We start from the raw sequence: 25,521 nt of genomic DNA, 5'->3' as shown, positions 1-25,521 counted from the left end.
TAAAAAACTGTCAACTATGCCCAGTGAAAATACTTTTTCAAAAATAAAAATGAGATAAAGGGCCGGGCGCGGTGGCTCACACCTGTAATCCCAGCACTTTGGGAGGCCGAGCCAGGTGGATCACGAGGTCAGGAGTTCGAGACCATCCTGGCTAACACGATGAAACCCCATCTCTACTAAAAATACAAAAAATTAGCAGGGCGTGGTGGCAGGCGCCGGTAGTCTCAGCTACTCGGGAGGCTGAGGCAGGAGAATGGCGTGAACCCGGGAGATGGAGCTTGCAGTGAGCCGAGATCACGCCACTGTACTCCAGCCTGGGCGACAGAGTGAGACTCCGTCTCAAAAAAAAAAAAGAGATAAAGATATTTCTCAGACAAAAGCTGAGTGAATTTGTTGCCAGAACATATGCACTATAAAAAATATTAAAGAAATTTTTCAGGCAGTAGGAAAGTGATACCAACTGGAAATTTGGATTTACAAAATAATAAACTTCGTTGCTAAATGTCTAATGTGTAGAACATGCCTGGCACATAGAGAACACTCAATAAGTATTTATTAAATGCATTTAATTAATGAATGTTCAATATAGGAGTTGGGAAGACCTTTCTTTCTTTCTTTTTTTTTTTTTTCAAGACGAAGTCTTGCTCTGTCACCCAGAGCTGGAGTACAATAGCATGATCTCATCTCACTGCAACCTCCACCTCCCGGGTTCAAGCAATTCTCTTGCTTCAGCCTCCCAAGTAGCTGGGATTACAGGCGCGTGCCACCATGCCTGGCTAATTTTTGTATTTTTAGTAGAGACAGGGTTTCACCATGTTGGCCAGGCTGGTCTCGGACTCCTGATCTGATCCGCCCACCTCGGCCTCCCAAAGTGCTGGGATTACAGGCGTGAGCCACCGTGCCCAGCTGGGAAGACCTTTCTAACTAAATATGCAGACCTTAAAATCCATAAAAGGAAAAAGATATATTTTAATTCATACATTTTAAAAACATTTATACAAAATTAGTACAAACAAATGAATAGAAATAATATAGGAGGAAAATATATTTGTGATGCAGATAATAGATAAGCACACCATGGCACGTACACCTATGTAACAAACCTGCACGTTCTGTACATGTATCCCAGAACTTAAAGTGTAATAAAAAAAATATAAAAATAATTTTTAAAAATTTTATCTATAAATAGAGATACTTTTATTTATTTCTGAAGTAAAAGTAACAAAATTAGAGAAATGGAGAACAGATTACTGCTTGCCAGCATTAGGCAGGGAAGCAGATGTGGCTATAAAAAGGTGATATCAAGAATCTGGTTGTTACGGAACTATGTTACTTCTTTACTGTATCAATGTCAATATCCAGGTTGTGGTATGGCCCTATGCTTTTGTAAGATGTTACTATTGGGGAAAACTTAGTGAAGAATACACAGCATCTCCCTTTACTATTTCTTTCAACCACATGCGAATCTATAATTATCTCAAAATAAAAATTTTAATTAAAAATGTCAAAAAATAGATAAACAGTTAATATCTATAAGGTACAGAGAACTTTTCCAAACTGAAACTAAAAATTTTTTTTCAATAGAAAAGGAGGCAAATAACTTAATGGATAAATCAAAGAAGATCAAATACAAATCAACAAACTACATATGACAATATGCTCAAATTCACTAATACTATACAGGAATTTAAAATTAAAGTAACAATGAAATATCATTTCACAGAGATCACATTAGCAGAAAGTAAAACCACTATTGCTTCTTGAGATAGAAAGAGTGCTCATAACTGGTTGGTTCCAAAATACTTGGAAGGCAATCCAGTGACATATTTTATAATTAAAATTATTAATATCTCTGATGCATCAATTCCACATCTGATAATCAATTTCGTAGAAATAACACCAATATTTTAGGAAATATATGAAATGATAGCACAGCATGGTTCATGAAGATAACAGAACACTTGACACAAAGTGATTGCACATCATTAGGTAAATAATATATAATTGCATACTTACACTGTGGAATACTACACAGCTATTAAAACCATTAGATTTGCAGGGACTGCCAAAAGGTACTTTCAGTCACCAGTACTTTTTGGAAATCCCTTCAAACTTTGGAAAAGAAATAATAACAAAAAGCCTACCAGGTCTCTCTCTCTATATGTATATATACATGTATGAGTAATTATCTGAATGCAAATAAAAAATTGAAAGCAGAATCACAAGATATTTTTCATGGGATATATGAGAGGGGAACACTGATGTGCCTAGAGGACAAAAAAGTAGAGACAATCAAAACAGTTTAAAAAAAGAAAGAAAGAAAAGTGCACTTAAAAAAAGCATTTATGTGAAAAGTTATGGGGCTCTTTAAAATAATATCTGTGTGGGTATATGTATAAATTAAACTAAAAATTTTTTAAATTTAAGATTACGATTAGCCTCATTAAAACAAACATTTTCTAAATGTTTAAGTTCTCACAACGTGAGGAATTTTTTGTAAATGCTCAATTGCAAGATAAATACTTAGAACTATTAAGAATACAACAGAAACAAAATATTCTTGTTTTGCACATTTCATTATGGTTTGTGAGTTAAGATTTCACTCTGAAGGATAATCCAACACATAATGTCCACAGCAGAGTTGTTAAATTCGATAACAACTAGCAAAATTAAAATTAAAGTAAAGAATAATTTGAAATTGGCAGGAAAGATGTCTTAAACAAACAACTGCAAGGAAGGCTAAAGTGTTTACTAAGACAATTTTTTAAAATATAAGCTTACCTCTTTCAAGCCTTCTGAGTCCTCCTCCCTCTGGCCTGTTCCCTCTGCAGAACCCAGACAAGGAGGAAGGCTGGGACTGAAGGCCATGAGGTCCGTCTTATGCGGGCCCTCCCCAGAGCACACCCTCGGCCGCCTCTGCTGCGAGTACGACCAACTCCCTGCCGCGCTGGAGCACACTAGAGTGGGCTTGCCCGGCGCGCACGCGCCCTCGGTGGGCGGTGCCGAGCACCGCAGCGCAGTATACAGCAGCAACGTGAGCACCAACAGGCTGGACACCGCGCAGATGGCAATGATCAAGTAAACATTGACATCCACCAGCGCCGCTTCTGGACCCACAGCGCCTGCCGACGCCCTCGACGACGCCTGTGGCGCTTGGCCGCTCTCCACCAGCGACAACAGCACCGTTGCCGTGGCCGTCAGCGCGGGCTCACCGTGGTCCTTCACCAGCACCAGAAGGCGGTGGTGCGGCGCGTCCACCTCGTCCAGAGGGCGCGTCGTGCTGATCTCGCCAGTGTACAGCCCCACGCAGAACGGGATGCGCGCGCCGACCGCCGCCAGCTGCAATTCATACGAAAGCCACGCATTGTAGCCCGAATCGGCGTCCACCGCGCGCACCTTCGCCACGACGTGGCCTGCACCCACCGACCGCGGCATCAGCTCGCTCACTGTGCCTCCCGCGCTGCCAGCCCCGGGCGTCAGCAGCGCCGGAGCGTTGTCGTTCTCGTCCAGCACGAACACCTGCAGCGTCACGTTGCTGCCCAGAGGCGGCACGCCAGAGTCGCGCGCGCTCACCTGGAACTGCAACAGCTCCAGCTCCTCGTGGTCCAACGGCTGCAGCGCGTACACCTTGCCGCTCTCCGCGTGCACCGACACGTAGCTCGACAGCGCACGCTCGCCCACCCGCCGCTCCACCAGCGAGTAAGAGACCAGCGCGTTCTCCTGTGCGTCCGCGTCCTGCGCAGACACCGTGAAGATGTGGCAGCCCGGCGGATTGTTTTCCTTCACGAACACCGTGTACTCGGGCTGCGCGAACGCCGGCGCGTTGTCGTTCACGTCGGCCACCCCCACGGACACGCTGGCCGTGGCCCACAGCGAAGGCGAGCCCCCGTCCCGCGCGGTCACCACCAGTTCATAGGCTGATACGCTCTCGCGGTCCAGGGCGCTGTCCAGCACTAATGAGTAGTAATTCTTGTAGGTGGACACCAGCTTGAAGGGGACATGCGGCGTCAAGGTGCAGGTGACCTGTCCATTTGAGCCAGAGTCACGATCGGACACACTGATTAGGGCAATAATGGCGCTAGGCTGAGTGTCTTCTCTGATGGGGAGTGACAAAGAAGTGATGGTAACCTCTGGGGCGTTATCATTTACATCTAGTACTTCCACCAAAAGGGTACAATGACCCGCCATTGGAATATTTCCTTTGTCAACTGCCTCCACGGATATTTCATATAATTTCTTTTCTTCGAAATCTAGTTTGCCTTTTGTCCTAATTTCTCCATTGTTCGGATTTATGGTAAATGCATATACCACTGCAGGCGATACAGGCCTTCTAAATGAGTAAACTATATCTCCATTTGTACCATCATCAGGATCTGTGGCATTTAGCTTGATCACTAATGTTCCATTGAAGGCGTTCTCTAACACCGTCACTTTATAAACGGATTGGTAAAATTCCGGGGCGTTGTCATTCACGTCCAGAATCGTGATGAGCAGCTGAACTGTGCCAGTCAGCTCGGGTTTACCTCCATCACTGGCTGTCAGTAATAAACTATGTTCCTGAATTTCCTCTCTGTCCAGTGTTTTCCTCAGTACAAGTGATAATGAAGACATTTGCTCAAGACTGTTTTGTGCGTCCAAAGTGAAATAATCGTTGGGATCCAGTCGGTAGGTCAATGCCGAGTTTACTCCAATATCTGCATCGGATGCGCCATCTAGTGGAAATCGAGTTTCCGGAGGTCTAGATTCTGCAATGATTATTCGTTTCTTGCTTTCAGGGAATATGGGCGGGTTGTCGTTAATGTCCCTCACCTTCACCTCCACATGGAAAACCTGCAGAGGCCTGTCCACGATCACCTCCAGGTGCACGCTGCACTCCGCGCTCCGCCCACACAGCTCCTCGCGGTCGATCCGAGAATTCACAAACAAAATGCCATTCTGCAGATTTACCTCCAGAAGGTCCCCATGTGTTTTGGACGCCACCCGGAACAGGCGCGGCACCAGCTCCGCCAGCTCCAGCCCCAGGTCCTGAGCGATGCGGCCCACAAAGGTGCCGTGTTTTGCTTCCTCGGGGACGGAGTAGTGGAGCTGGCCACTACCCGTCTCCCAGGCTGCGAGGATCAGAAGCCAGAGCAGTAGTTGCCGCGGTCTTGGGCCTCCTTGCCAGGAAGACAGCATGGTACACTCCAAAAACCTCAGAGCTATCTGCAATATATACAATGCCTTACCTCAAACTGCCTCTCAAGGCCCAATTTTTATGGCTTCCTAGTGCGGAAGGATTCGCAAGAGGTATTCCGCTTTCTGCTATATTTTCTGCAGGAAGAAAGAAACGGCGGCTCTTTCTTCGCGGAAACGTTCTCAGTGAAGAGCGACACCATGCGCATGAACGTGTAAGTGTAAGTATGACTCAGTCTTCATATTTTCCATCGATGTAGTATTTTTTTGCCCCTTGCATTTCCTGACATTTTCACTGCAAATATGTAATTGAAGATTAAATGTTTACCTTCCCAGAAACAGCAAATCACTGCATTCTGCTCAACATTTTATATTAGCTGACAATTGGTTGATGAGTTTCATTTTGCCACAAATTTATTTTTCCATGTGTAAGAATTCCATGCAGAACTTTAAGACAAAGAATATTCGACACTCGTTTTGGGACAATTGATCGGTAGTTCTGCATAGTCATGTAGGTTTTTGTGGTACTGTCCTCTTCCTGTAATATTTTTCAAGACCTCCTCACACAACAGCCATTGACTCCAAAAGGAAACATAACAATCACATAAGAATAAAATCGGTGAAGATGAAAAATATTGGTAACTGATATATCAGATTTTGAACAAACACATCATATTTATAAATTTCCCTCAATGTGACTTGAGATGTAGATAAGATATTTATATTCAAAAGAAAGTGTTCAGTCAATATGTGTGGGATTTTGTATGTGAGTGTGTGTATGTACATAAACACAGTAATTTAGCCACAACAATGCTCTAAGGTTTTGGATTCTGTTTTTATAAAATATGCCTGGAACTAATATCCTATTGATTTAATAGAATTTAACTTACCGCCGCCGGCTGCAATTCATACGAAAGCCACGCATTGTAGCCCGAATCGGCGTCCTGGTTAAATAGAATTTAACCAGGAGGTTAAACTTTCCATTTTCTCTCTCCATCTTACTTCATCATCACTGAGTAAAACCTTGCCGTCATTTAAATTGACTTTAATTTTCCAAGAAACAACAGCTAGACAAAGATGTTAACATATCTTTAGCAAGGAAAAGAGGAAGAGGATCTTACTTTTATTTATTGTTATAACTATCTCTACCAAGCCACAAAATCCCAGGCCAAATGGTGTAATGAAAAATATATCATAGCTCCAATAATTATCTGGCCTGTTCTGTGCACAACTCTATAGGAAATGACTGTTGGGTTTATTTCCATAGCTCTGCTCTCCTCTGAAAATTTAGGCAGAGTATTTGGTATTCTCTTACCCTCATCATCCTCTCCTGCTCCATTACTTTTACTAACATAGTATTTCTCTTCTAATTCTTTCTATCTGGCCCTACATTTCTTTATTTACCTCTTCACATAATTAGACTACATAGTCAACCATTTAAAATATGCCCTTCCAGACACTCTAGAGTCATTCACCTATTTATATTACTCCTCTAACAATCTTTTTAGCCTCCAACACGCAGTTACCCTGACAATCCATTTTCTCTATTCTTCCTATTAAGCTGCTCAACATTGTCACTTAACCATGACTATTCTCTTCAAATTTACTCTCACCTTTACCTCAGTTGGGCTCTCAAGTGAATTGATAATTAACTCCTCCCTCTTGCTTACAGAGATTCTTCCATATTCTCTTCCCTCTCTTCTCAAATTCTCAACCTCATTTCCATCAGTTCACTTTCAGATGATTCACACATTGAGAGATGTGACCAAACAGAAATTCAATTGCTCTCTTCTTGTGTCATTTTTCCTTATATTATCTGTTTTCATTTTCTACTAGTTGTAAGGAAAAACTGTTCCTGCTTTTAAGGTCAACCATATGCTCTTAAAAATTATTTTCTATTCTCTCATGGTTTTCATCTAAATTCACCTGCTGCCTGTCTTATTTTTAGTATCTTATTTTTTACTTGTTTCTTTCACTCACACTATGAAGATAGTCAAACTTCTTTAACTAAAATATGTATACATACACACACGCACATACACTAATTTAAATGTTCTACTTCTGGTGGAAAACCTATTCTGTTTATCTTTTTCCCTTCACGTTTAACTTCTAACATATACTTGATATATTGCACTTTGAGCTTTATTTCAGCTTCCTGTTGTCTATCCTTCTATGATTTTAAGCCTACTATAATAGGTTGAATTGTGGTCCCCAAAAAGTTATGCCCACATCTTAATCCCTGGAACTTGTGGATTTTACTTTATATGGTGAATAATATGATTAAGTTAAGGATCTTGAAAGGAGTTTATCCTGGATTATCCAGATGGGCCCTAAATACAATCACATGTACCTTTGTAAAACCAACACATAGAGAGAGACATGGAGAGGAGGAGGCAATGTGACCATGAAAGCTGAGAAGGCTGAGATGGGAGTGGTGCAGCCACAAGCCAAGGAACACCAACAGCCAATAGAAACTGGAAGAAACAAAAACCAGATTCTTCCCTGGGGCCTCCAAAGAGAGTATAGCCTTGACAACACCTTGATTTTGGACTTCTGGTCCCCAATACTGAGAAATAATAAACTTTTGCTGTTTTACAGCACCCAGTTTGTGTTCGTTTGTTATAGCAGCCACAGGAAGTGACACACTTACCCACCTAAGTACCTGGACACATTGTTTTTCACTTTTCAATGTCTATCTTGGCAATTTTATTTTTCATGGATTATTTTTTTCTCTAAAGGAGTTGTTCCCAAAATCTATACCAATAATCTCTTCTGAGATCCAGACCCATATTTCCAATCACAACGGTATTCTCTTAGGACCTCAAAATAACATTTTCTTAAATGTTCATCTCCATTCCCTACCTGCTCAAATACACACAAACTGTTTCTCCAACCTTGTTCTGCAAGTTGGTTAATGGCAATCTCATCTTCTCAGTTGAACAAACTAAAAAAGTGAAAGTCAACTTCTACTTTTGTTTTTCTCTTATCATTTGTATTGAGTCTATCATTATCTGGCTGCTTCTACTTTGCCAGTGCCTCTTGTATATGTCTTTTTCAATTCATTTCTACTGCCATAATTTAAGTCTCCATTACTTGATACCTAATTTATTAAAAAAGAAATAGCTTTCCTGCCTTCACAATCTCCCCTGCTCTAATCCTTCAATTACACCATATACTGTGCAGTTGTTCCTACTTATCTCTCTTAACACTTTCTTGGTAAAATGTTGTCTATCTTTCAAGACACTCTTCAATAAAACATTATCTGATTTCTAGGGCTTACTCTCATTTCTAAGATAGAGGGGAATGTCCAGGTAATACATTTCAATACCATATATTTATTTAAAATTATTGATTGAAGCTGGGAGTGGTGGAGCCTGCCTGTAGTCTCAGCTACTTGGAAGGCTGAAATGGAGGATCACTTGAACCCAGAAGTTCTAGTCCAGCCTGTGCAACATAGCAAGACCCCCATATGTTTTTAAAAAGTGATTGAACATATACTATATTCCAGATCCTAAACTAAAGATATGTAAGAAAGTAGATATAAGGCTGGAAATTTTAATGCCTTTACTACCAGGCTGGGGTATGTAAGACTTTATTCCCTGGTTAAAGAGAAGCCTCTGGATATTTTTGTAGAAATAGGAAGTTAAAATATGTAAAATGCACATTAGAAGATTCACCTGGTAATAGGCACAGGGCAGTGGTATACTGTGATAAGTCTGGGATCATCCAAAACTGGTTTGAGCCACAGTTGGTTACCAACTGTACTGTATTGTACAGATGGCTAAATATTTTTAAATTGAGAAATGATTTTATTATATTTCATGTAAATAAGAATAGTACAGTATCTATTCCTACTTGAAATAAAGAAGATATTTTGGGAGCAATAAAGAAAATCATTCATCATATGTCAGACATATCATTTATATTATTGTGATAATACCTGGAATATAATGTGAAAATGTCTAGATTGTACTGAAATTAGAATAGTGATCAAGAAGGCTATTTTAAAAGCCTAAGCACGTGAGGAAGAGTTAAAGAATCCATTAATGGGATCTAGGAACTCTTTGTACCATTCTTGCAACTTACCTGTAATCTTGAAATTATGAACAAATTAAATTTTTAAGTTATCAAACATCTGGCCACTTTTTAATCTAATATACTGTTTTTTTTCAAGGTTCATCAGTCATATAAAATATTATAGAAAAAGAAAAAGATTAAGTGTGGTGCTCCATGGCCTCCATTGTACCTACATATTTCCTTCATTAATATTAGACAAATACATAAAAGTTCAAAATGAGTAAGAATGACCAAGAAAGATGAGACATTCGATAGTTTAAAGGATAAAATCATAAAGAAAAAGGAGAGAATGTAGTTATAACCTAAACGGAAGTTCTTCAAGGAAACAAATATATCTAAATAATATTAATAACTTACTTCACTGGGAGGATTTAAACAATCTTCTCGAGACAGCTGAAGGCTTGGGCTGAAGGCCATGAGGTCCGTCTTGGGCGGGCTCTCTCCAGAGCACACCCTCTGCCTCCTCTGCTGCGAGTAAGACCAACTCCCCACGGCGCTGGAGCACACCAGCGTGGGCTTGCCCGGCGCGCACCGGCTCACGGTGGGCGGCGCTGAGCAACGCAGCGCAGTGTACAGCAGCAGCGTGAGCACCAGCAGGCTGGACACCGCACAGATGGCAATGATGAGGTACACGTTAATATCCACCAGAGCCGCTTCGGGATCCACAGCGCCCACTGAGGCCCGCGACGACGTCTTTGGGGCCTGGCCGTTCTCCACCAGCGACACCAGCACCGTGGCCGTGGACGTCAGCGCGGGCTCACCGTGGTCCTTCACCAGCACCAGCAGGCGGTGGCGCGGAGCGTCCGCCTCATCCAGGATGCGTGTCGTGCTGATCTCGCCAGTGTACAGCCCCACGTGGAACGGGATGTGCGCGCCGACCGCCGCCGGTTGCAACTCGTAGGACAGCCAAGCGTTATAGCCGGAGTCAGCGTCCACCGCGCGCACTTTCGCCACCACGTGGCCCGCACCCACCGACCGCGGTACCAACTCGCTAACTGCGCCTCCTGCGCTGCCAGCCGGAGTCGCCAGCAGTGCCGGCGCGTTGTCGTTCTCGTCCAGCACGAACACTTGCAGCGTCACGTTGCTGCCCAGAGGCGGCACGCCGGCATCGCGCGCGCTCACCTGGAACTGCAGCAGTTCCAGCTCCTCGTGGTCTAGCGGCTGCAGCGCGTACACCTTGCCGCTCTCCGCGTGCACCGACACGTAGCTCGACAGTGCGTGCTCGCCCACCCGCCGCTCCACCAGCCAGTAGGAGACCAGCGCGTTCTTCTGCGCGTCCGCGTCCCATGCCGACACCGTGAAGATGTGGCAGCCCGGCGGGTTGTTCTCCTTCACGAACACTGTGTACTCGGGCTGCGCGAAAGCAGGCGCATTGTCGTTCACGTCGGCCACCTCCACGGACACTCTAGCCGTGGCCCACAGCGAAGGCGAGCCCCCGTCCCGCGCGGTCACCACCAGCTCATAGGCCGACACGCTCTCGCGGTCCAGGGCGCTGTCCAGCACCAACGAGTAGTAATTCTTGTAGGTGGACACCAGCTTGAAGGGAACATGGGGTGTCAGTGAGCAGATGACCTGTCCATTGGCTCCAGAGTCACGATCCGACACGCTAATTAGGGCAATGACGGTACCCACCTGAGCATCCTCTTGCACAGGGAGCGACAGTGAAGTAACCATTACTTCAGGGACATTGTCATTCACGTCCAGAACTTCCACCAGGACCATGCTGTGACCTGCCATGGAAGGAATCCCTTTATCAATGGCGTTAACCTGAATTTCATAGGCATTATTCTCTTCAAAATCCAGTTCACCATAAATTCTAATTTCACCTGTGTCTGGATTTATTGAAAACATACATTTCTCACTCACTGGCAAAATCATTTTGATCCCATAGGAAATTTCTCCATTAAGTCCTTCGTCTGGATCGGAAGCATTTAGTTGGATCACTCTTGTGTCGTTTTGGACATTTTCAGACAACACTACTTTATAGCTGGGCTTATCAAACGCCGGACCATTGTCATTCACATCCAGGACGGTTATTTGAATCTGGACAGACCCTGTTAGTTCTGGTTTACCGCCATCGATTACCATCAGCAATAAATTGAGTTTTGGCGTTTGCTCTCTGTCCAATAACTTCCGAAGAACTAATTCAGGCAATATACTTTTATCTTTTTTTGTTTTTATTTTAAGCTCAAAATGCTCATTTAGACTTAACGCATAGGTCAAAAGAGAGTTTACGCCGATATCCGCATCAGAAGCGCCCTCTAGAGGAAAATGAGAGTCCAGAGGCGCAGATTCAGAAACAGGTACCTTTTGTTCCCTTTCTCTGAACACCGGCGGGTTGTCGTTAATGTCCTTCACCTCCACGTCCACATGGAAAACCTGCAGCGGCCTGTCCACGATCACCTCCAGGTGGATACTGCACTCCGCGCTCCGCCCGCACAGCTTCTCGCGGTCGATCCGAGAATTCACAAACAAAATGCCATTCTGCAGATTTACCTCCAGAAGGTCCCCGTGTCTTTTGGACGCCACCCGGAACAGGCGCGGCACCAGCTCCGCCAGCTCCAGCCCCAGGTCCTGCGCGATGCGGCCCACGAAGGTGCCGTGTTTGGCCTCCTCGTAGACGGAGTAGTGGAGCTGGCCGCTCCCCACCTCCCAGGCTGCAAGGAGCAGAAGCGAGAGCAGCAGACGCTGGGATCCCGGGCCTCTTGGCCCGATAATCACCATTGCAGAAAATGAGGGCCTCTGAGTTGGGACAATCAGTTTTAAGGGATCGCTTGCCTGAGGTATTTTATGAGTAGTCACCCTTTTCTGTAAGTACATATTTAGTAAATTTTTTCCAGCATCACAGTCAATATGGAGTCGATCCTATTCCGTGAATGATTGGAATGTGGGTGCGGAGAAAAAATTTTCCTGTTTCACCTTCTGAGTGTAGAGCGACATCATGTGACTGATTATGTAAGTACAAGAAAGATCCTGAGGTTCTTTTCGGTTTAGCCACTTCCTGGGTCACTCTTAATTCTATTGTTTCGACTTTGGGTTATTTTTCACGGATCATTTATAAATGCGGGTTTAGTTAATATACATGATATTAGTAACAAAACATCAACAATTTTATTATGCTGTAGTTTAAAAATGTTTTCTGCTTCAAAGTAGAAATCTTTCAAATACAGTAGGCCAGAACCTACACTTTATCATGATATGCAGAATAATATACAGCACCCCTCCCCTTATATAGCTTACAATTCCACTGTTTCAGTAACTTTTAACCTTCACAAGCACTCCATCGTAAGATTTTAGAGAAAGTTAGGAATTTGTATTTAACAAAGGATAAGAAACTAAAATATGTCTAATACCAAACAATATTTCATTTATATAAATTGTCTTATTCATAAATCTTATGAAAGTTAGAATTCATCATAAATATGGAGAGCGTTATTGTTTTGGTTCCTTGATGCTTGAATGTGATAACTTTTCACATAACTGCTCTCATTTCCATAACATGTTAAAACAAATCTCAGGAATAGATTCTGGAAAGTTTTACTCTAGCAAAAGTAAAGCACTTTAATGTAAAATGTTTAGTTGAAGCCTCCAAATTTCACACTATCCCAAAGCAACAATGGAGCACTAAAATGAGAAAGATCGCTTAAAGGGTTTTGGAGCCTAATCTCATTGACTAAAGTCAAGAGAATGTGAACTTGATATCAACCTTTTGCTTTTTCTCTAAATCTTCCCCTACAGGTCATTTAGTAGTTAGGACATGCTTCTCTTCAGAAAATCAGAATGGTGACTGTTATGCAAGGGGGAATCAAAAGACCTTTCATGAGTTTATTCATTAATTCAAGATCAGCTTTAAGAGAAAAAAACAGATAAGATCCTACAACTCATTGTGAACAAGTACACATAGATTTTGTAAGCCTATTAATACTCAAGTCAAAATCTTTAAACCAATAATTTGTTGCCATTCATTCCTACTGCATATAACAATAAAGGCAACTGAAATATGACACCTTTACAACACCAGGAAAGAGTAACCAAGAATGGCTCTACAAGTATAAGATAACTTAAATCAACTATAAAACGTTAAGTAATTAAAAACATATTTGAATTTTGATGTCATCAGGCTAATTATTTAAATTGTCTAATATTATCACCAAGTTTCTTTCCTATTTTTCATGTTCAAGAGCGGTCAATGTACCATACATGCTAAGAAACTTTAATTTTAAAAAATAGGCTGGGCTCAGTGACTTACACCTGTAATCCCAGCACTTTGGGAGGCTGAGGCAGGCAGATCACCTGAGGTCAGGAGTTCAAGACCAGCCTGGCCAACATGGTGAAAACCCATCTCTACTAAAAATACAAAAATTAGCCAGGAGTGGTGGTGCATGCCTGTAGTCCCAGCTTCTCGGAAAGCTGAGGCAGGAGAATTGCTTGAACATGGGAGGTGGAGATTGCAGTGAGCTGAGATTGCGCCACTGCACACCAGCCTGGGTGATAGAGCAAGACTCTATCTCAAAAAGAAACAAATAATAATAGTGTGTTATGTAGTCATCACATACTCTTTGACCTAAACAAATTGTTAAGCCAATAGGAACATCTAAGTTTAGTTTAATACTTAAACAACCAAACTAGAAAATAAATTGAAATTATAATTTTATACCATAGAATGCAATCTTGGCATTAAGTATAAAAGAAACAACTTTGCAGAAATCAGTCCAAGTAATTTGAATTATCTAAAATGCAAATTTGTTATTTATGTGATATAAAATAATAATTTACAAAATTTTAACCTGTACTGAAAACATTCCCAAGTCTTTAAAAGATCTTCAGTTATTCCAAAAACTTCATCTGGAGATGAGTAATGTATGCCCTATCCAATATTCACATTTATTATATTTATAAAGTTTCATAAGTGGTATGATGGCTTAATCACTTTTGAGTCTGAAATATTTTATATTTTTATATTGTTGCCTTCTCTTTAATACTTAAAGAATGTTTTTAGCCAATGAATATTATGATACAAAAGTTCTCGATCTAAAGTCTATGAATAGGCTTCAGCATAGACTCTTTGAATATTGTGCCAAATGGTATGTTATGCCTCTATACGGGGGGGAAATAGCTAGATATGATTCTCAAGAAAGTCTGTAATACCACCACTCTACATGTAGTAAGAATAACTAAATATGAAGAATGACTCAGAAGTAAATGATCTTTGCTCAAATCTTCAGATGGGATGATACTACGTGGAAAGAAAATTTCAAAAACATTAGAGATAAGGCATTACAAGATAGAGCAGTTACAAAGTGAGATGAATGAAACTGATAATTGTCAGTAGGTACTCACATTAATATATTTAATTTTTTCTCTGCTAGATGAATCTGAAAAACTTATGGAAGAATGCCAACTAGCATATATTATAGATAATATAGCCCTATATGCATGTCTTTAGCAAGTTTAGATAATTTGAATAATTTTATTTACCTAGTTTCCTTTGGAATCATAAATCATGCCATTTTGTTTGAGTATCCAATAGTTGACAAATCTCTTGCCTTTTCATGGAACAAAATCAAGAACAGGCAAAAAAAATTATTTTTTCAGATGGGGGTCTCACGATGATAGCTCACTGCAGCCCTGAACCCCTGGGTTCAGGGGATCTTCTCATGTCAGCCTCCCAAGAAACTGGGACTACAGGCATGCACCACTAGGTCTGGCTAATTTTTTAATTTTTTATAGAGACAGGATCTCACTATGTTGTCCAGGCAGGCCTCGAACTCTTGGGCTCAAGCAATTCTCCTGCCTCAGCCTCCCAAATAGCTGGGATTACAGGCCTGAACCACTTTGCCTGGCAAGAACATGTAGAATTTTAGTCATATTATTTCCATAAAGCAGCATATAAGAATGCAAGGCTTAACTTTTTTCTTCAAACAATATGAAAACAAGTATTATCACAGGAATAAAGACAAAAGTAAAGATTATCTCATATATAATGAATTTATGATGAACGTTTAACACTGTAAAAAAAAAAAAGAAAAGTAAATCATGTCATACTAATGGAGTATTCTAGCTTTGATACAAGCCTGAAGTTAGGAAAGCCAATGGACTAAGTGCAGTGGCACTGCATTCCCAGCTACTCTGGAGGCTGAAGTGGGAGAATTCTTTGAGCTTAGCAGTTCCAGGCTACAGGTGACCTGTAAATAGCCACTGCAGTCCAACCTGGACATCATAGGAAGACCTCCTCCCTTTAGAAAAACAAAGCCAGTTGATCTAACAATGTGGAAATATCAAGGCAAAACTGCTAAAAGACGAAGAGGAGCAAATTTAAATAATCCATAGTTATTATGGTCATAATTGAAGTTTAGAGATGAAGGGGCATGGGTACTTTAGTGAAAATAGTAATTATTTCTACTCAAGTGACTACAGAAGAGTCATTCTTGCATCTCATTTCTTTTAGGATTTGCTAACCAAATATTAAGAGAAATAGGACATTTATTGGTTAAAGAAGCCAGATTATTCATATGATTAAAAGACTGAAGATGTGTATCATTTGGTATTTCATGAACAGACATTGTTATCTAAAACAATATTCAAAACACTGATTATTCATAAAACTTTCCCTTAAAAAATCCGTGAAAAAAAACTGGATTTTAAATAATTTCACATACACTTCCTGATAGGTGGAATCTGTAGAAAACTCACCTGTCCGGGGTGATTTGACCCTGGCTCCTGTCTTTCCCCTTCCTCCTCTTTATTCAGACCTAGAGGAAGACTGGGGCTGAAGGCCATGAGGTCCGTCTTAGGTGGGCCCTCCTCAGAGCACACCCTCTGCCGCCTCTGCTGCGAGTATGACCAGCTCCCCACCGCGCGGGAACACACCAGCGTGGGCTTCCCCGGCGCGCACGCGCCCTCAGTGGGCGTTGCCGAGCACCACAGCGCCGTATACAGCAGCAGCGTGAGTACCAGCAGGCTGGACACCACGCAGATGGCGATGATCAGGTACACGTTGACATCCACCAGCGCAGCCTCTGGGCTCGCGGCGCCCACCAAAGTCCGGGAAGAGGCCTTTGGCGCCTGTCCGCTCTCCACCAACGACACCAGCACGGTGGCCGTGGCCGTCAGCGCCGGCTCACCGTGATCCTTCACCAGTACTAGAAGTCGGTGGCGCGGCGAGTCCGCCTCGTCCAGGGCACGCGTTGTGCTTATCTCGCCCGTGTACAGCCCCACGCGGAACGGGATGCGCGAGCCGCCCGCCGCCGGCTGCAATTCATATGAAAGCCACGCGTTGTAGCCTGAGTCCGCATCCACTGCGCGCACCTTCGCCACCACGTGGCCCGCACCCACCGACCGCGGTACTAGCTTGTTAACTGCGCCTCCCGCGCTGCCAGCCTGAGTCGCCAGCAGTGCCGGCGCGTTGTCGTTCTCGTCCAGCACGAACACCTGCAGCGTCACGTTGCTGCCCAGAGGCGGCACGCCCGCATCGCGCGCGCTCACCTGGAACTGTAGCAGCTCCAGCTCCTCGTGGTCCAACGGCTGCAGCGCGTACACCTTGCCGCTCTCCGCGTGCACCGATACGTAGCTTGACAGCGCGCGGTCGCCCAACCGCCGCTCCACCAGCGAGTAGGACACCAGCGCGTTCTCCTGCGCGTCCGCGTCCCGTGCCGACACTGTGAAGATGTGGCAGCCTGGCGGGTTGTTCTCCTTCACGAACACGGTGTACTCGGGCTGTGCGAACGCAGGCGCATTGTCGTTCACGTCGGCCACCTCCACGGATACCCTGGCCGTGGCCCACAGAGAAGGCGAACCCCCATCCCGCGCAGTCACCACCAGTTCATAGGCCCACACGCTCTCGCGGTCCAGGGCGCTGTCCAGCACCAACGAGTAGTAATTCTTGAAGGTGGACACCAGCTTGAAGGGAACGTGGGGCGTCAGCGAGCAGGTCACCTGTCCGTTGACACCGGAGTCACGGTCAGACACGCTGATCAGGGCAATGACCGTGCTGGGCTGAGCGTCCTCTCGTACTGGGAGGGACAAGGAAGTCACGGCGACTTCAGGAGAGTTATCGTTGGTGTCCAAGATTTCCACCCAGACTGTACAGTGACCTGCCATTGGGGGAGTCCCCTTATCTGTAGCCTGTACTTCAATTTTATAAAACTTGTTTTCTTCATAATCTAAAGTTCCATTGACCCTCACTTCTCCATTATTTTGATCTAGTGTAAATAAGTGTCTTCCATTGGGCTTAATTGACATTAAGGAGTATGTTACCTCTCCATTGACTCCTTCGTCTCGGTCTGTGGCGTTTAGTTTGAGCACAAGAGTTTCTTTAGCAGCGTTTTCCATAAGGCTCACCTTATATTCTGATTTATCAAACTCTGGATCATTGTCGTTGACATCCAAGACTTGGACTAACAGCCGAACGGTGCCAGTAAGCTCTGGTTTTCCCCCGTCTGTAGCTGTTAGCAGCAAATTAAGTTCCGGAGTTTTCTCTCTATCCAGAGACTTCTTTAAAATAAGTGACAGTCTTTTAATCTGCTTACCATTTGTTGGTGAATCTAAAGAAAAATACTCATTTTTACTTAGCCTGTAGGTCAATAGAGCATTCTCTTCAATGTCAGCATCAGAAGCTCCCTCTAGTGGAAAACGCGAGTCCGATTGCTTAGATTCCGCAATCAGCAGCTTTTGTTCTCTGAGCGAGAACACCGGCGGGTTGTCGTTAATGTCCTTCACCTCCACGTTCACATGGAAAACCTGCAGCGGCCTGTCCACGATCACCTCCAGGTGGATGCTGCACTCCGCGCTCTGCCCGCACAGCTCCTCGCGGTCGATCCGAGAATTCACAAACAAAATGCCATTCTGCAGATTTACCTCCAGAAGGTCCCCATGTGTTTTGGACGCCACCCGGAACAGGCGCGGCACCAGCTCCGCCAGCTCCAGCCCCAGGTCCTGCGCGATGCGGCCCACGAAGGTGCCGTGTTTGGCCTCCTCCGAGACGGAGTAGTGGAGCTGGCCGCTCCCCACCTCCCAGAATTCGAGGAGGAGAAGCCAGAGCTGTAGTCGTGGGGTGCCCAATCCCCTTCTCTGAAAACCAAACATCGCATACGAAATTGGCTTCCAAAATAAGCTTCTTTACACTTACAGTACCAGATTCTTCAGTTTCAGGTTAAAAATCTCGTTGAATTCTTGAGAAGTTTCAAAGGATCCTTAAACGGTGGCATCCGGTATGATGGAGTCCCTTTGTATGGGAGTGCCTCACTGTTCAGACCAACCTTTAAATGAACTTTCCACCAAGTAAAGAGCGACACCTTGCGCCTAAAACTGTGAGTACTGTGCACTGCATTTACCACCACAGAATTTCACGTGTTTTGGGTTTCTTCCCCCAAATATTTCCAACGTGCTTATTTATGGAATATTCACATTATAAGTCATACTGAAACTAAATATATATGGAAATGGCATTTTATTTCTCGATTAACATCAAATTTAAATTATTGTGTCTATGTTTGACTTAACATTATAACATTGTTCTTTTACTTATCTAAAATACATATACACAGAGAGAGTGAGAGAGAAAGAGAATTCAGTTGTTAAAGTGGCCTCATGAAAAACTAGGGTTAAACATTTCCTGAAAGGGTTGTTCCTCATATAAAAATACTATCAAATTTGAATTGTTTTACTTTCAGTCTCCCTTGTTACTTTGGCTGCTAGGGAACTCAAAGAAAAAATTGAAGTTTTATAAAAGCAGCTCTTTAGTGTTTACGTTCCACATGATCTATTCTCATCTCTGTGGGCTTGCCTTTTCATATCTATTTTCTATAGTTCTCATTCTTTACTGTTATTTACATTTAATTGCTTTCTGATTATAAGTGACTTCATATTCATTGCAGAACAATATGAAAAACAAATATATTCATATTCTCAAACTTGGTAGTTTTAAAAAAGGATCCACAAAGGAAAAGTCTATTGATCTAGATGAGTTTTTATTTGACACATATTATTTCTAATGTAAGCCATAGTAGCATAATATGAGATATCAAAATTTAGCACTTTATGTAACAGAATCAATGATATGACAGAAATAGGCTTTTCAACTATAAAATAAATTTTATTACCATTTGATAAAATAAATAAAATCACCCTGAACATCTTCGTGCCATATTGGTATTTCCAAGTCACCAACATTGGTTTCCTTAATCTAATTCAGTTATATTCATGAAAATAGTTTGTTTCTTATTGAAAGAATTTTGGGTTTGAGAGCATAAGTTCATGGAAAACAAGGGACGTGATTTTTAATTATACCTTCTGTAAGTACCTGATATTGTGCTTAAAACATAGAAAATTAATCAAACAATTCAACTAAATGGTAAATTACCTTAGTGTCTGTGGAAATGGAATTTCATAGAAAATGCTAAGTAAAATACAGGAATTGCTTATGAGAGTTTTCTTTGCCTTAAGTTGTAATTTGCTTGAATTTTCTTTGTCTTTTCATATACCCTTAGGATTTAGGAGGAAAAAAAGAAGATGCAACAAAATTTTAGAATAGAAAGTGATTTAGAATAAATATCACTCTAGCTTAAATATTTTGTTCTATAGTTTTGATGGTTTATCTCCAATCTAAAAATACTGCAATGGCATATGAAAAAGTTATCATATGTGTATGCTAATATTTTATATGTATATTCAACTATTAATTTGAGATTTTGTTCTACTTTTTTCATATTTACTCTTTTCCCAATGTTGTCATAACACTAGAACTCTAATTAAGGTAAATGCAAAATTCTGTATTAAAAAATTAAAGGAGACATATCAACTTTTATAACCGTTAATTCCATTATGCATCTGTAAAATAATCAATCATAGTAGCCTCTAATCAAAACATAACTTTAGACCAGATGACAGTATATTCAACATGATATTTGAAGCACATCAGGTTTATTTTGAACAAAAGGAAACAACAGATCCTCAATCACCTTATTATGGGAATTGGGGATGAAGATGTTACATGGAATGTGGAGTCTTGCGAGGTAGGGAAATGAACCTTAGAAGGTTTACTCTGGAAAAATGATAATATCACATATTTGAATTAAAACAATATGTTAATTTAGGTGTTAATTTCCAACAATACAGTATTTTGTGAATATATAAAGTAGTACTGAACAAACGCCAAGTCATAAAAGAGTTTGATATAGTGTATGAATCAATGACCCATCTTTTGCATTTTGGCTGTGATATTTCAGATGTCACCATCTCAACCAGCCCCTAGTGAAGAGATTATGTGCCCTTTGAACTCATCTTTGAGGATCAGCCTAATATCTGGGTATAGGCTAATACCAAGAAGTCATTTCAATACAGTTATTGTTAACTGATTTTGTAAAATCAATTGAAGATTAAGGAACTTTGTGCCTGACTTTTACTATATCAATCAGGACATACAATCTGCCTGTATGTCCTGTTAGTCATATAAGTATTAGAGTGCATAGTTTAATATCTTACTAGTGCATGTCATCCACTGATATTCTAACAGACCTAGTGCTATTATTTCTTGAAAACACATAAATAAATTTTGACACCGTTGTCAGAACCCCAGGAGGTTCTCCAAAACCAACAGATTAGAATTACATTATCCAACCACTGTATTAACAAAATTATAGGATTTACTCAGTGATGCTAATTCTGCTCTATCATGGCTTAGTCAAGTAAAAACAGTAATTTGGTCACAAATCATTTGTCAGTTGTTATGAGCTTCCCAGCCAACAATAAGACTGAAGAAGACTGAAAGACCTACACACATTTGAAGATTTTCATGGGAATCTATGTCTTTAAAATTGTTATTGAAGTATGCAATATTGTAAACATTTCTTGAATCCTTTGGCCAAGTTCAGGGTCCCTGAAATAATAATATCAACATCTATACTTGTCCCAAACACTGTCTTTATTCACAGTAAAGAAAGAAGGGTGTCATTTTTGGTATATAGTATTTAGTTTGGGTGTTCCACAAGGATATTGGAAACCACAGTTTTCTGACTTTTCTTACATGTTAAACGATTCTTACTTATATCACTTCTAAACAACAGATACATAGTTCTTATAAGGCAACTCTTAATTACTTAACAATTACATAACCAAAATACCTATCTCAGTGTGGCATTGATTAAAACAAATGATAATGATGATCATGAACTCTTACAAGAAAAAAATCACTTAACATAAAAAAACTTAGTGCCATCTCAATCACACATTGTACAAAATTAATGATGAAGACAATCATGAAGTTTCTTCTAAGCACAACAGAAAGAAAGATTTGCCTGTACACAACTCGTGCTTGATTTTCCTAGCCGAGACCGTGTTTGAGCAGAGAAAAGACTTACTGAAGAAAGCTCTACATTATAGTGAATAAAAGAATGAGTCTGAAGCCTGAAAGATACACATTTGAATAATATCTCCACCATGTACTGGCACTGGATAAAATAGATACACATCTCAGCTTCTCTTATTTTATCTTTCAAATTGGAACAGTCATATGTACTTTAAAAATTGTTATAAGTATTAAATGAAATAATGTATTTAAGTCCCTTCATGATGTCTAACAAATATATTAATAAACTGCTCAAACAACGGTGATTTATTATCATGAGTTACTGATCAATATTGGCTCTGGTCCTATAGCTATGGATGAAGAGAATTCCAGCACCATAAAGTAGGACAGGGTTTTCCCTTTTCTGAAGATTTCCTTAATGTTTATCTTCATAGAAATCATCCTCTCAGAAGTTATTTTTCTAGGTAGACACCACTAATTCCTTTTCAGCATTTATATTAACTTTACCCTACCTATAACATGGTTATCCTGCCATATGTAAATATACTATTTCTTTACACAGAATTAAAGGCCATCTCATTTGTAATTAGAGCCAAAAAGAGCAAAGTAATTTTACATATAATTTGATACACATCCTTACAGCTATAAATACATGTTCTCTGGGATCCCTTTAAAGAAAGCAATTCACATTAATATGGTGTGAAGGCAAAAAATATTTTGCATCAAATATATCAAGAGTATACAATGTTAAATTCTAAGGTATAATTAACACCACAATTGTCAAGTGGAAGTGCCTTTATTAATATCCCATGGTTCTTATACTTAAGTTATTAAAAGCAATGACATTTTTTGGTAGAGGTGGGGGTCTCACTATGTTGCCGAGGCTGGTCTCAAACTCCTGGCCTCAAGCGATCCTCCTGCCTCGGCTTCCAAAAATGCTGGGATTACAGGCCTGAGACACCCTGCCAAGCTCAGCAATGCCATTCTGAAGACCATGCAGCTTAATGAACACAGACAATGGTATCACCCTTCATCATGTATGGGAAGACTCTCTTATACTTAAAGCCCAAATAAGTGTGAATTTTCCTACCCTAAAATATTTTCATACAGCCAGGTACCAAAAGTGAAAGAAAAATGAGTATAATCGGTGCTCAAAGAAATCTTCCCAAAATAGTAGAAGAGCTCAACAACTTAAACTGGAGGACAGCAGCAATTAGGTCAACAGGTAATTAAGTAGAGCTGACATTGTTTTGTTTTTTAAAAAAGAACAAAATTGTTGGCTATCTGAAGTAGTTGAAGATTGTGAAGACAATGACCTAAAATGAAATTATAAGAAGATTGCAGACAAAAATTAAGAAGTAAAATCACCTTTACAGGCAAGGCTAAAATTCCACCTACTGCAATCACCATCTCAAAAAAGATTGATATTGATCATGAAGAAACAAAATTGTTTGTGAACGAAGCTGCCTCAACCCTGCTCATCACCATTTGTGAGAGATAAATTTATCGATTATAGAAAGATAAACATTTAAACATGTTTTAAACTCAAATAATTATGATATTAAATATTGTCATGGTATTTTTGAATACATAAAAACAATAAGGAATGGAGGACACAAATCAGAATAAGAAAATGAATAGGAATAAAGAACTTGCTTCAAAATTGAGAAGATTTGACCTTCTCATAAGGATCATTATTCATCATGATCCTTCCGGTAAGATTTAACTTTCTCATTTACAGGAAACAGTCACTCAGTCTAATTCATTATTAGTGTTATCATTATACTTATCAACTGAAGAATATTCCTAAAGAATGTTCATGGTGACTGTAGTAAAAAGTGATGAAGATGGCTAGACTTCCAGTGTACTTTTTTTTTAAGACAGAGTTTCACCCTGTCTCCCAGGCTGTAGTGCAGTGGCCTGATCTAGGCTCACTGCAACCTCTGCCTCCTAGGTTCAAGCAATTCTTGTGCCTCAGCCTCCTGAGTAGCTGGGATTACAGGTGCGCACCACCACACCCAGCTAATTTTTTTATATCTTTAGTAGACATGGAGTTTCACCATGTTGGCCAGGCTGGTCTCAAACTCCTGGCCTCGAGTGATCTGCCCGCCTCGGCTTCCCAAAGTGCCGGGATTACAAATAGGCATGAGCTACCGCACCCGGCCCCAGTGTATTTTAAATAAAGCATCTCAAAAGAAAAAGAAAAAGAAAAATAAATAAAGCAATCAAATTAATAACTTGGTGAACATTATCAATGTCACTATGAGGGACATTAATAGAAATGAAATACTTTCCAGGATTACAGTACTTATATTCTCAAAAATTTCCTATTGAAGTCCATCTCCAAAATCTGAACCATGGGAGAACACTAGGACTAAAAGCCGTAATGTTGACCTTGGGAGGCCACTCTCCAGAGTAAAATCTCCTTTGCTGCGAGTAAGACCAGATCCCACTACGCTGTGGTACACCAGCGTGGGCTTGCCCGGCATGCACGAGCTCTCGGTGAGCTGCGCCAAGCACCGCAGCGTCGTGTACAGCAGCAACGTGAGCACTAACAGGCTGGACACCACGCAGATGGCGATGATCAGGTACACGTTGACATCCACCAGCGCTGCCTCCCGTACCTCGACGCCCACCAAAGCCCGCGATGGGACCTTCCTCGCCTGGCTGCTCTCCGCCAGCGACGCCACCACGGTGACCGTGGCAGTCAGGGCCAGCTCGCAGTGGTCCTTCACCAGCACCAGCAGGCGGTGGCGCGTAGCTTTCGCCTCGTCCAGGGTACTCATCGTGCTGATCTCGCCCGTGCAGAGCCCCACGTGGAACGGGTGCTGTCAGCTGACAGATGCAGCTGTTGCGACAACCAGGCGTCATAGCTGGAGTCCACCGTGCGCACCTTCGCCACCAAGTGGCCTGCATCCACTGAATACCGCACCAGCTCACTCACAGCGCCGCCAGCCCACCCAAGGCGCCAGCAGCGCAGACAAAGTTGTCGTTCCAGCACTAATACCTGCAGCGTCACATTGCTGCTCAGAGGCGGCATGCCCACGTCGCGCGCTCTCACCTAGAACTGCAGCAGCTCCAGCTCCTCGTAGTCCAGTGGCTACAACGCGTACCTCTTGCCGCTCTCCGCGTGCACCCACACATAGCTAGACAGCGCGCACTCGCCCACCCGCTGTTCCATCAACGAGTAGGACACCAGCACGTTCTCCTGCGCGTCCCGGTCCCGCGCGGACACTGTGAAGTCGTGGCAGCCCCGCGGGTTGTTACCTTTCACGAACACCATGTACTCGGGCTGCTGGAACGCCAGGGCATTGTGGTTCACTGTTCGGCCACTTCCACGGACCCGATGGCTGTGGCCAACAATGAAAGCGAGTCCCCATTCCGAGCCATTACCAACAATGGATAGATTTGCTCTCCTGGTCCAGGGCGCTGTGGAGTACCAACGAATAGTTTCTGGGCAGCGCCTTTTGAAGGTAGACACCAGCTTGAAGAGACGTGAGGAGTCAGGGTGCGGGTCGTCTGTCCCTTGGCACTGAAGTTAGGGTCAATTACACTGATTAGGGCTATGACGGTACCCAGTGGAGCGTCCTCCTGTACAGGGAATGATAGTGACTTACTGCTAACTCTGGAACACTATCATTGATGTCCAAGACTTCTATCAAGTCTGTGCAGTGACCAAACGTTGGGGAATTGCCTGTGTCAACTGCCTGTATTTGAATCTTTCATTATTTAGTTTCCTCAAAATCTATCTTTACATTTATTTATCCACTGTCTGAATCTATGAGAAAAAGGGCTTCTATGTTAGGGGAGACATCAGTTGCAAAGAAACAATGTGACGGTTTGAACCCTCGTCAAAATCCAAGGGGTTAAGTCTAATAACCAGTGTACCTTCTCTTGCATTTTCTAGTAATTTCACATAATAGACTCCTTTGTCAAACACTGGGCATCATCATTTACATCCAGCGCTG

The 25,521-nt window shown here is 42.0% G+C and overlaps 2 protein-coding genes across 17 annotated transcripts in view; one reads left to right on the top strand and one right to left on the bottom strand.

The window, feature by feature from the left end:
• Window positions 1-25,521, bottom strand: part of LOC100992160 (protocadherin alpha-11) — a 229,923-nt gene that overhangs the window by 124,293 nt on the left and 80,109 nt on the right. For 2 of the 16 annotated variants that reach the window (XM_014345057.5, XM_014345067.5), the window contains exon 1: window positions 9,607-12,183. The exons of 12 other annotated variants lie outside the window; for them this stretch is intronic. In XM_014345057.5, coding sequence (XP_014200543.3) covers window positions 9,607-12,069 — 2,463 coding nt within the window. In that variant the 5' untranslated portion in view covers window positions 12,070-12,183. Of the gene's footprint in view, window positions 1-2,781; window positions 5,391-9,606; window positions 12,184-15,942; window positions 18,334-25,521 lie in introns of those variants that run through there. 2 more of the 16 variants (XM_014345061.5, XM_014345060.4) reach the window with 2 other exon arrangements.
• On the top strand, window positions 23,990-24,618 carry LOC112439844 (uncharacterized). The gene is given in 2 exon segments (XM_024928897.4): window positions 23,990-24,560; window positions 24,563-24,618. Coding segments are annotated over 2 exon segments (576 nt in total). The 5' UTR covers window positions 23,990-24,040.

The sequence above is a fragment of the Pan paniscus genome, chromosome 4 (genome assembly GCF_029289425.2).
Source record: "Pan paniscus chromosome 4, NHGRI_mPanPan1-v2.0_pri, whole genome shotgun sequence".
Lineage (NCBI taxonomy): Eukaryota > Metazoa > Chordata > Mammalia > Primates > Hominidae > Pan > Pan paniscus.
Note: the sequence above shows the minus strand (reverse complement) of the source record. Positions and strands in the feature narration are given on the sequence as shown.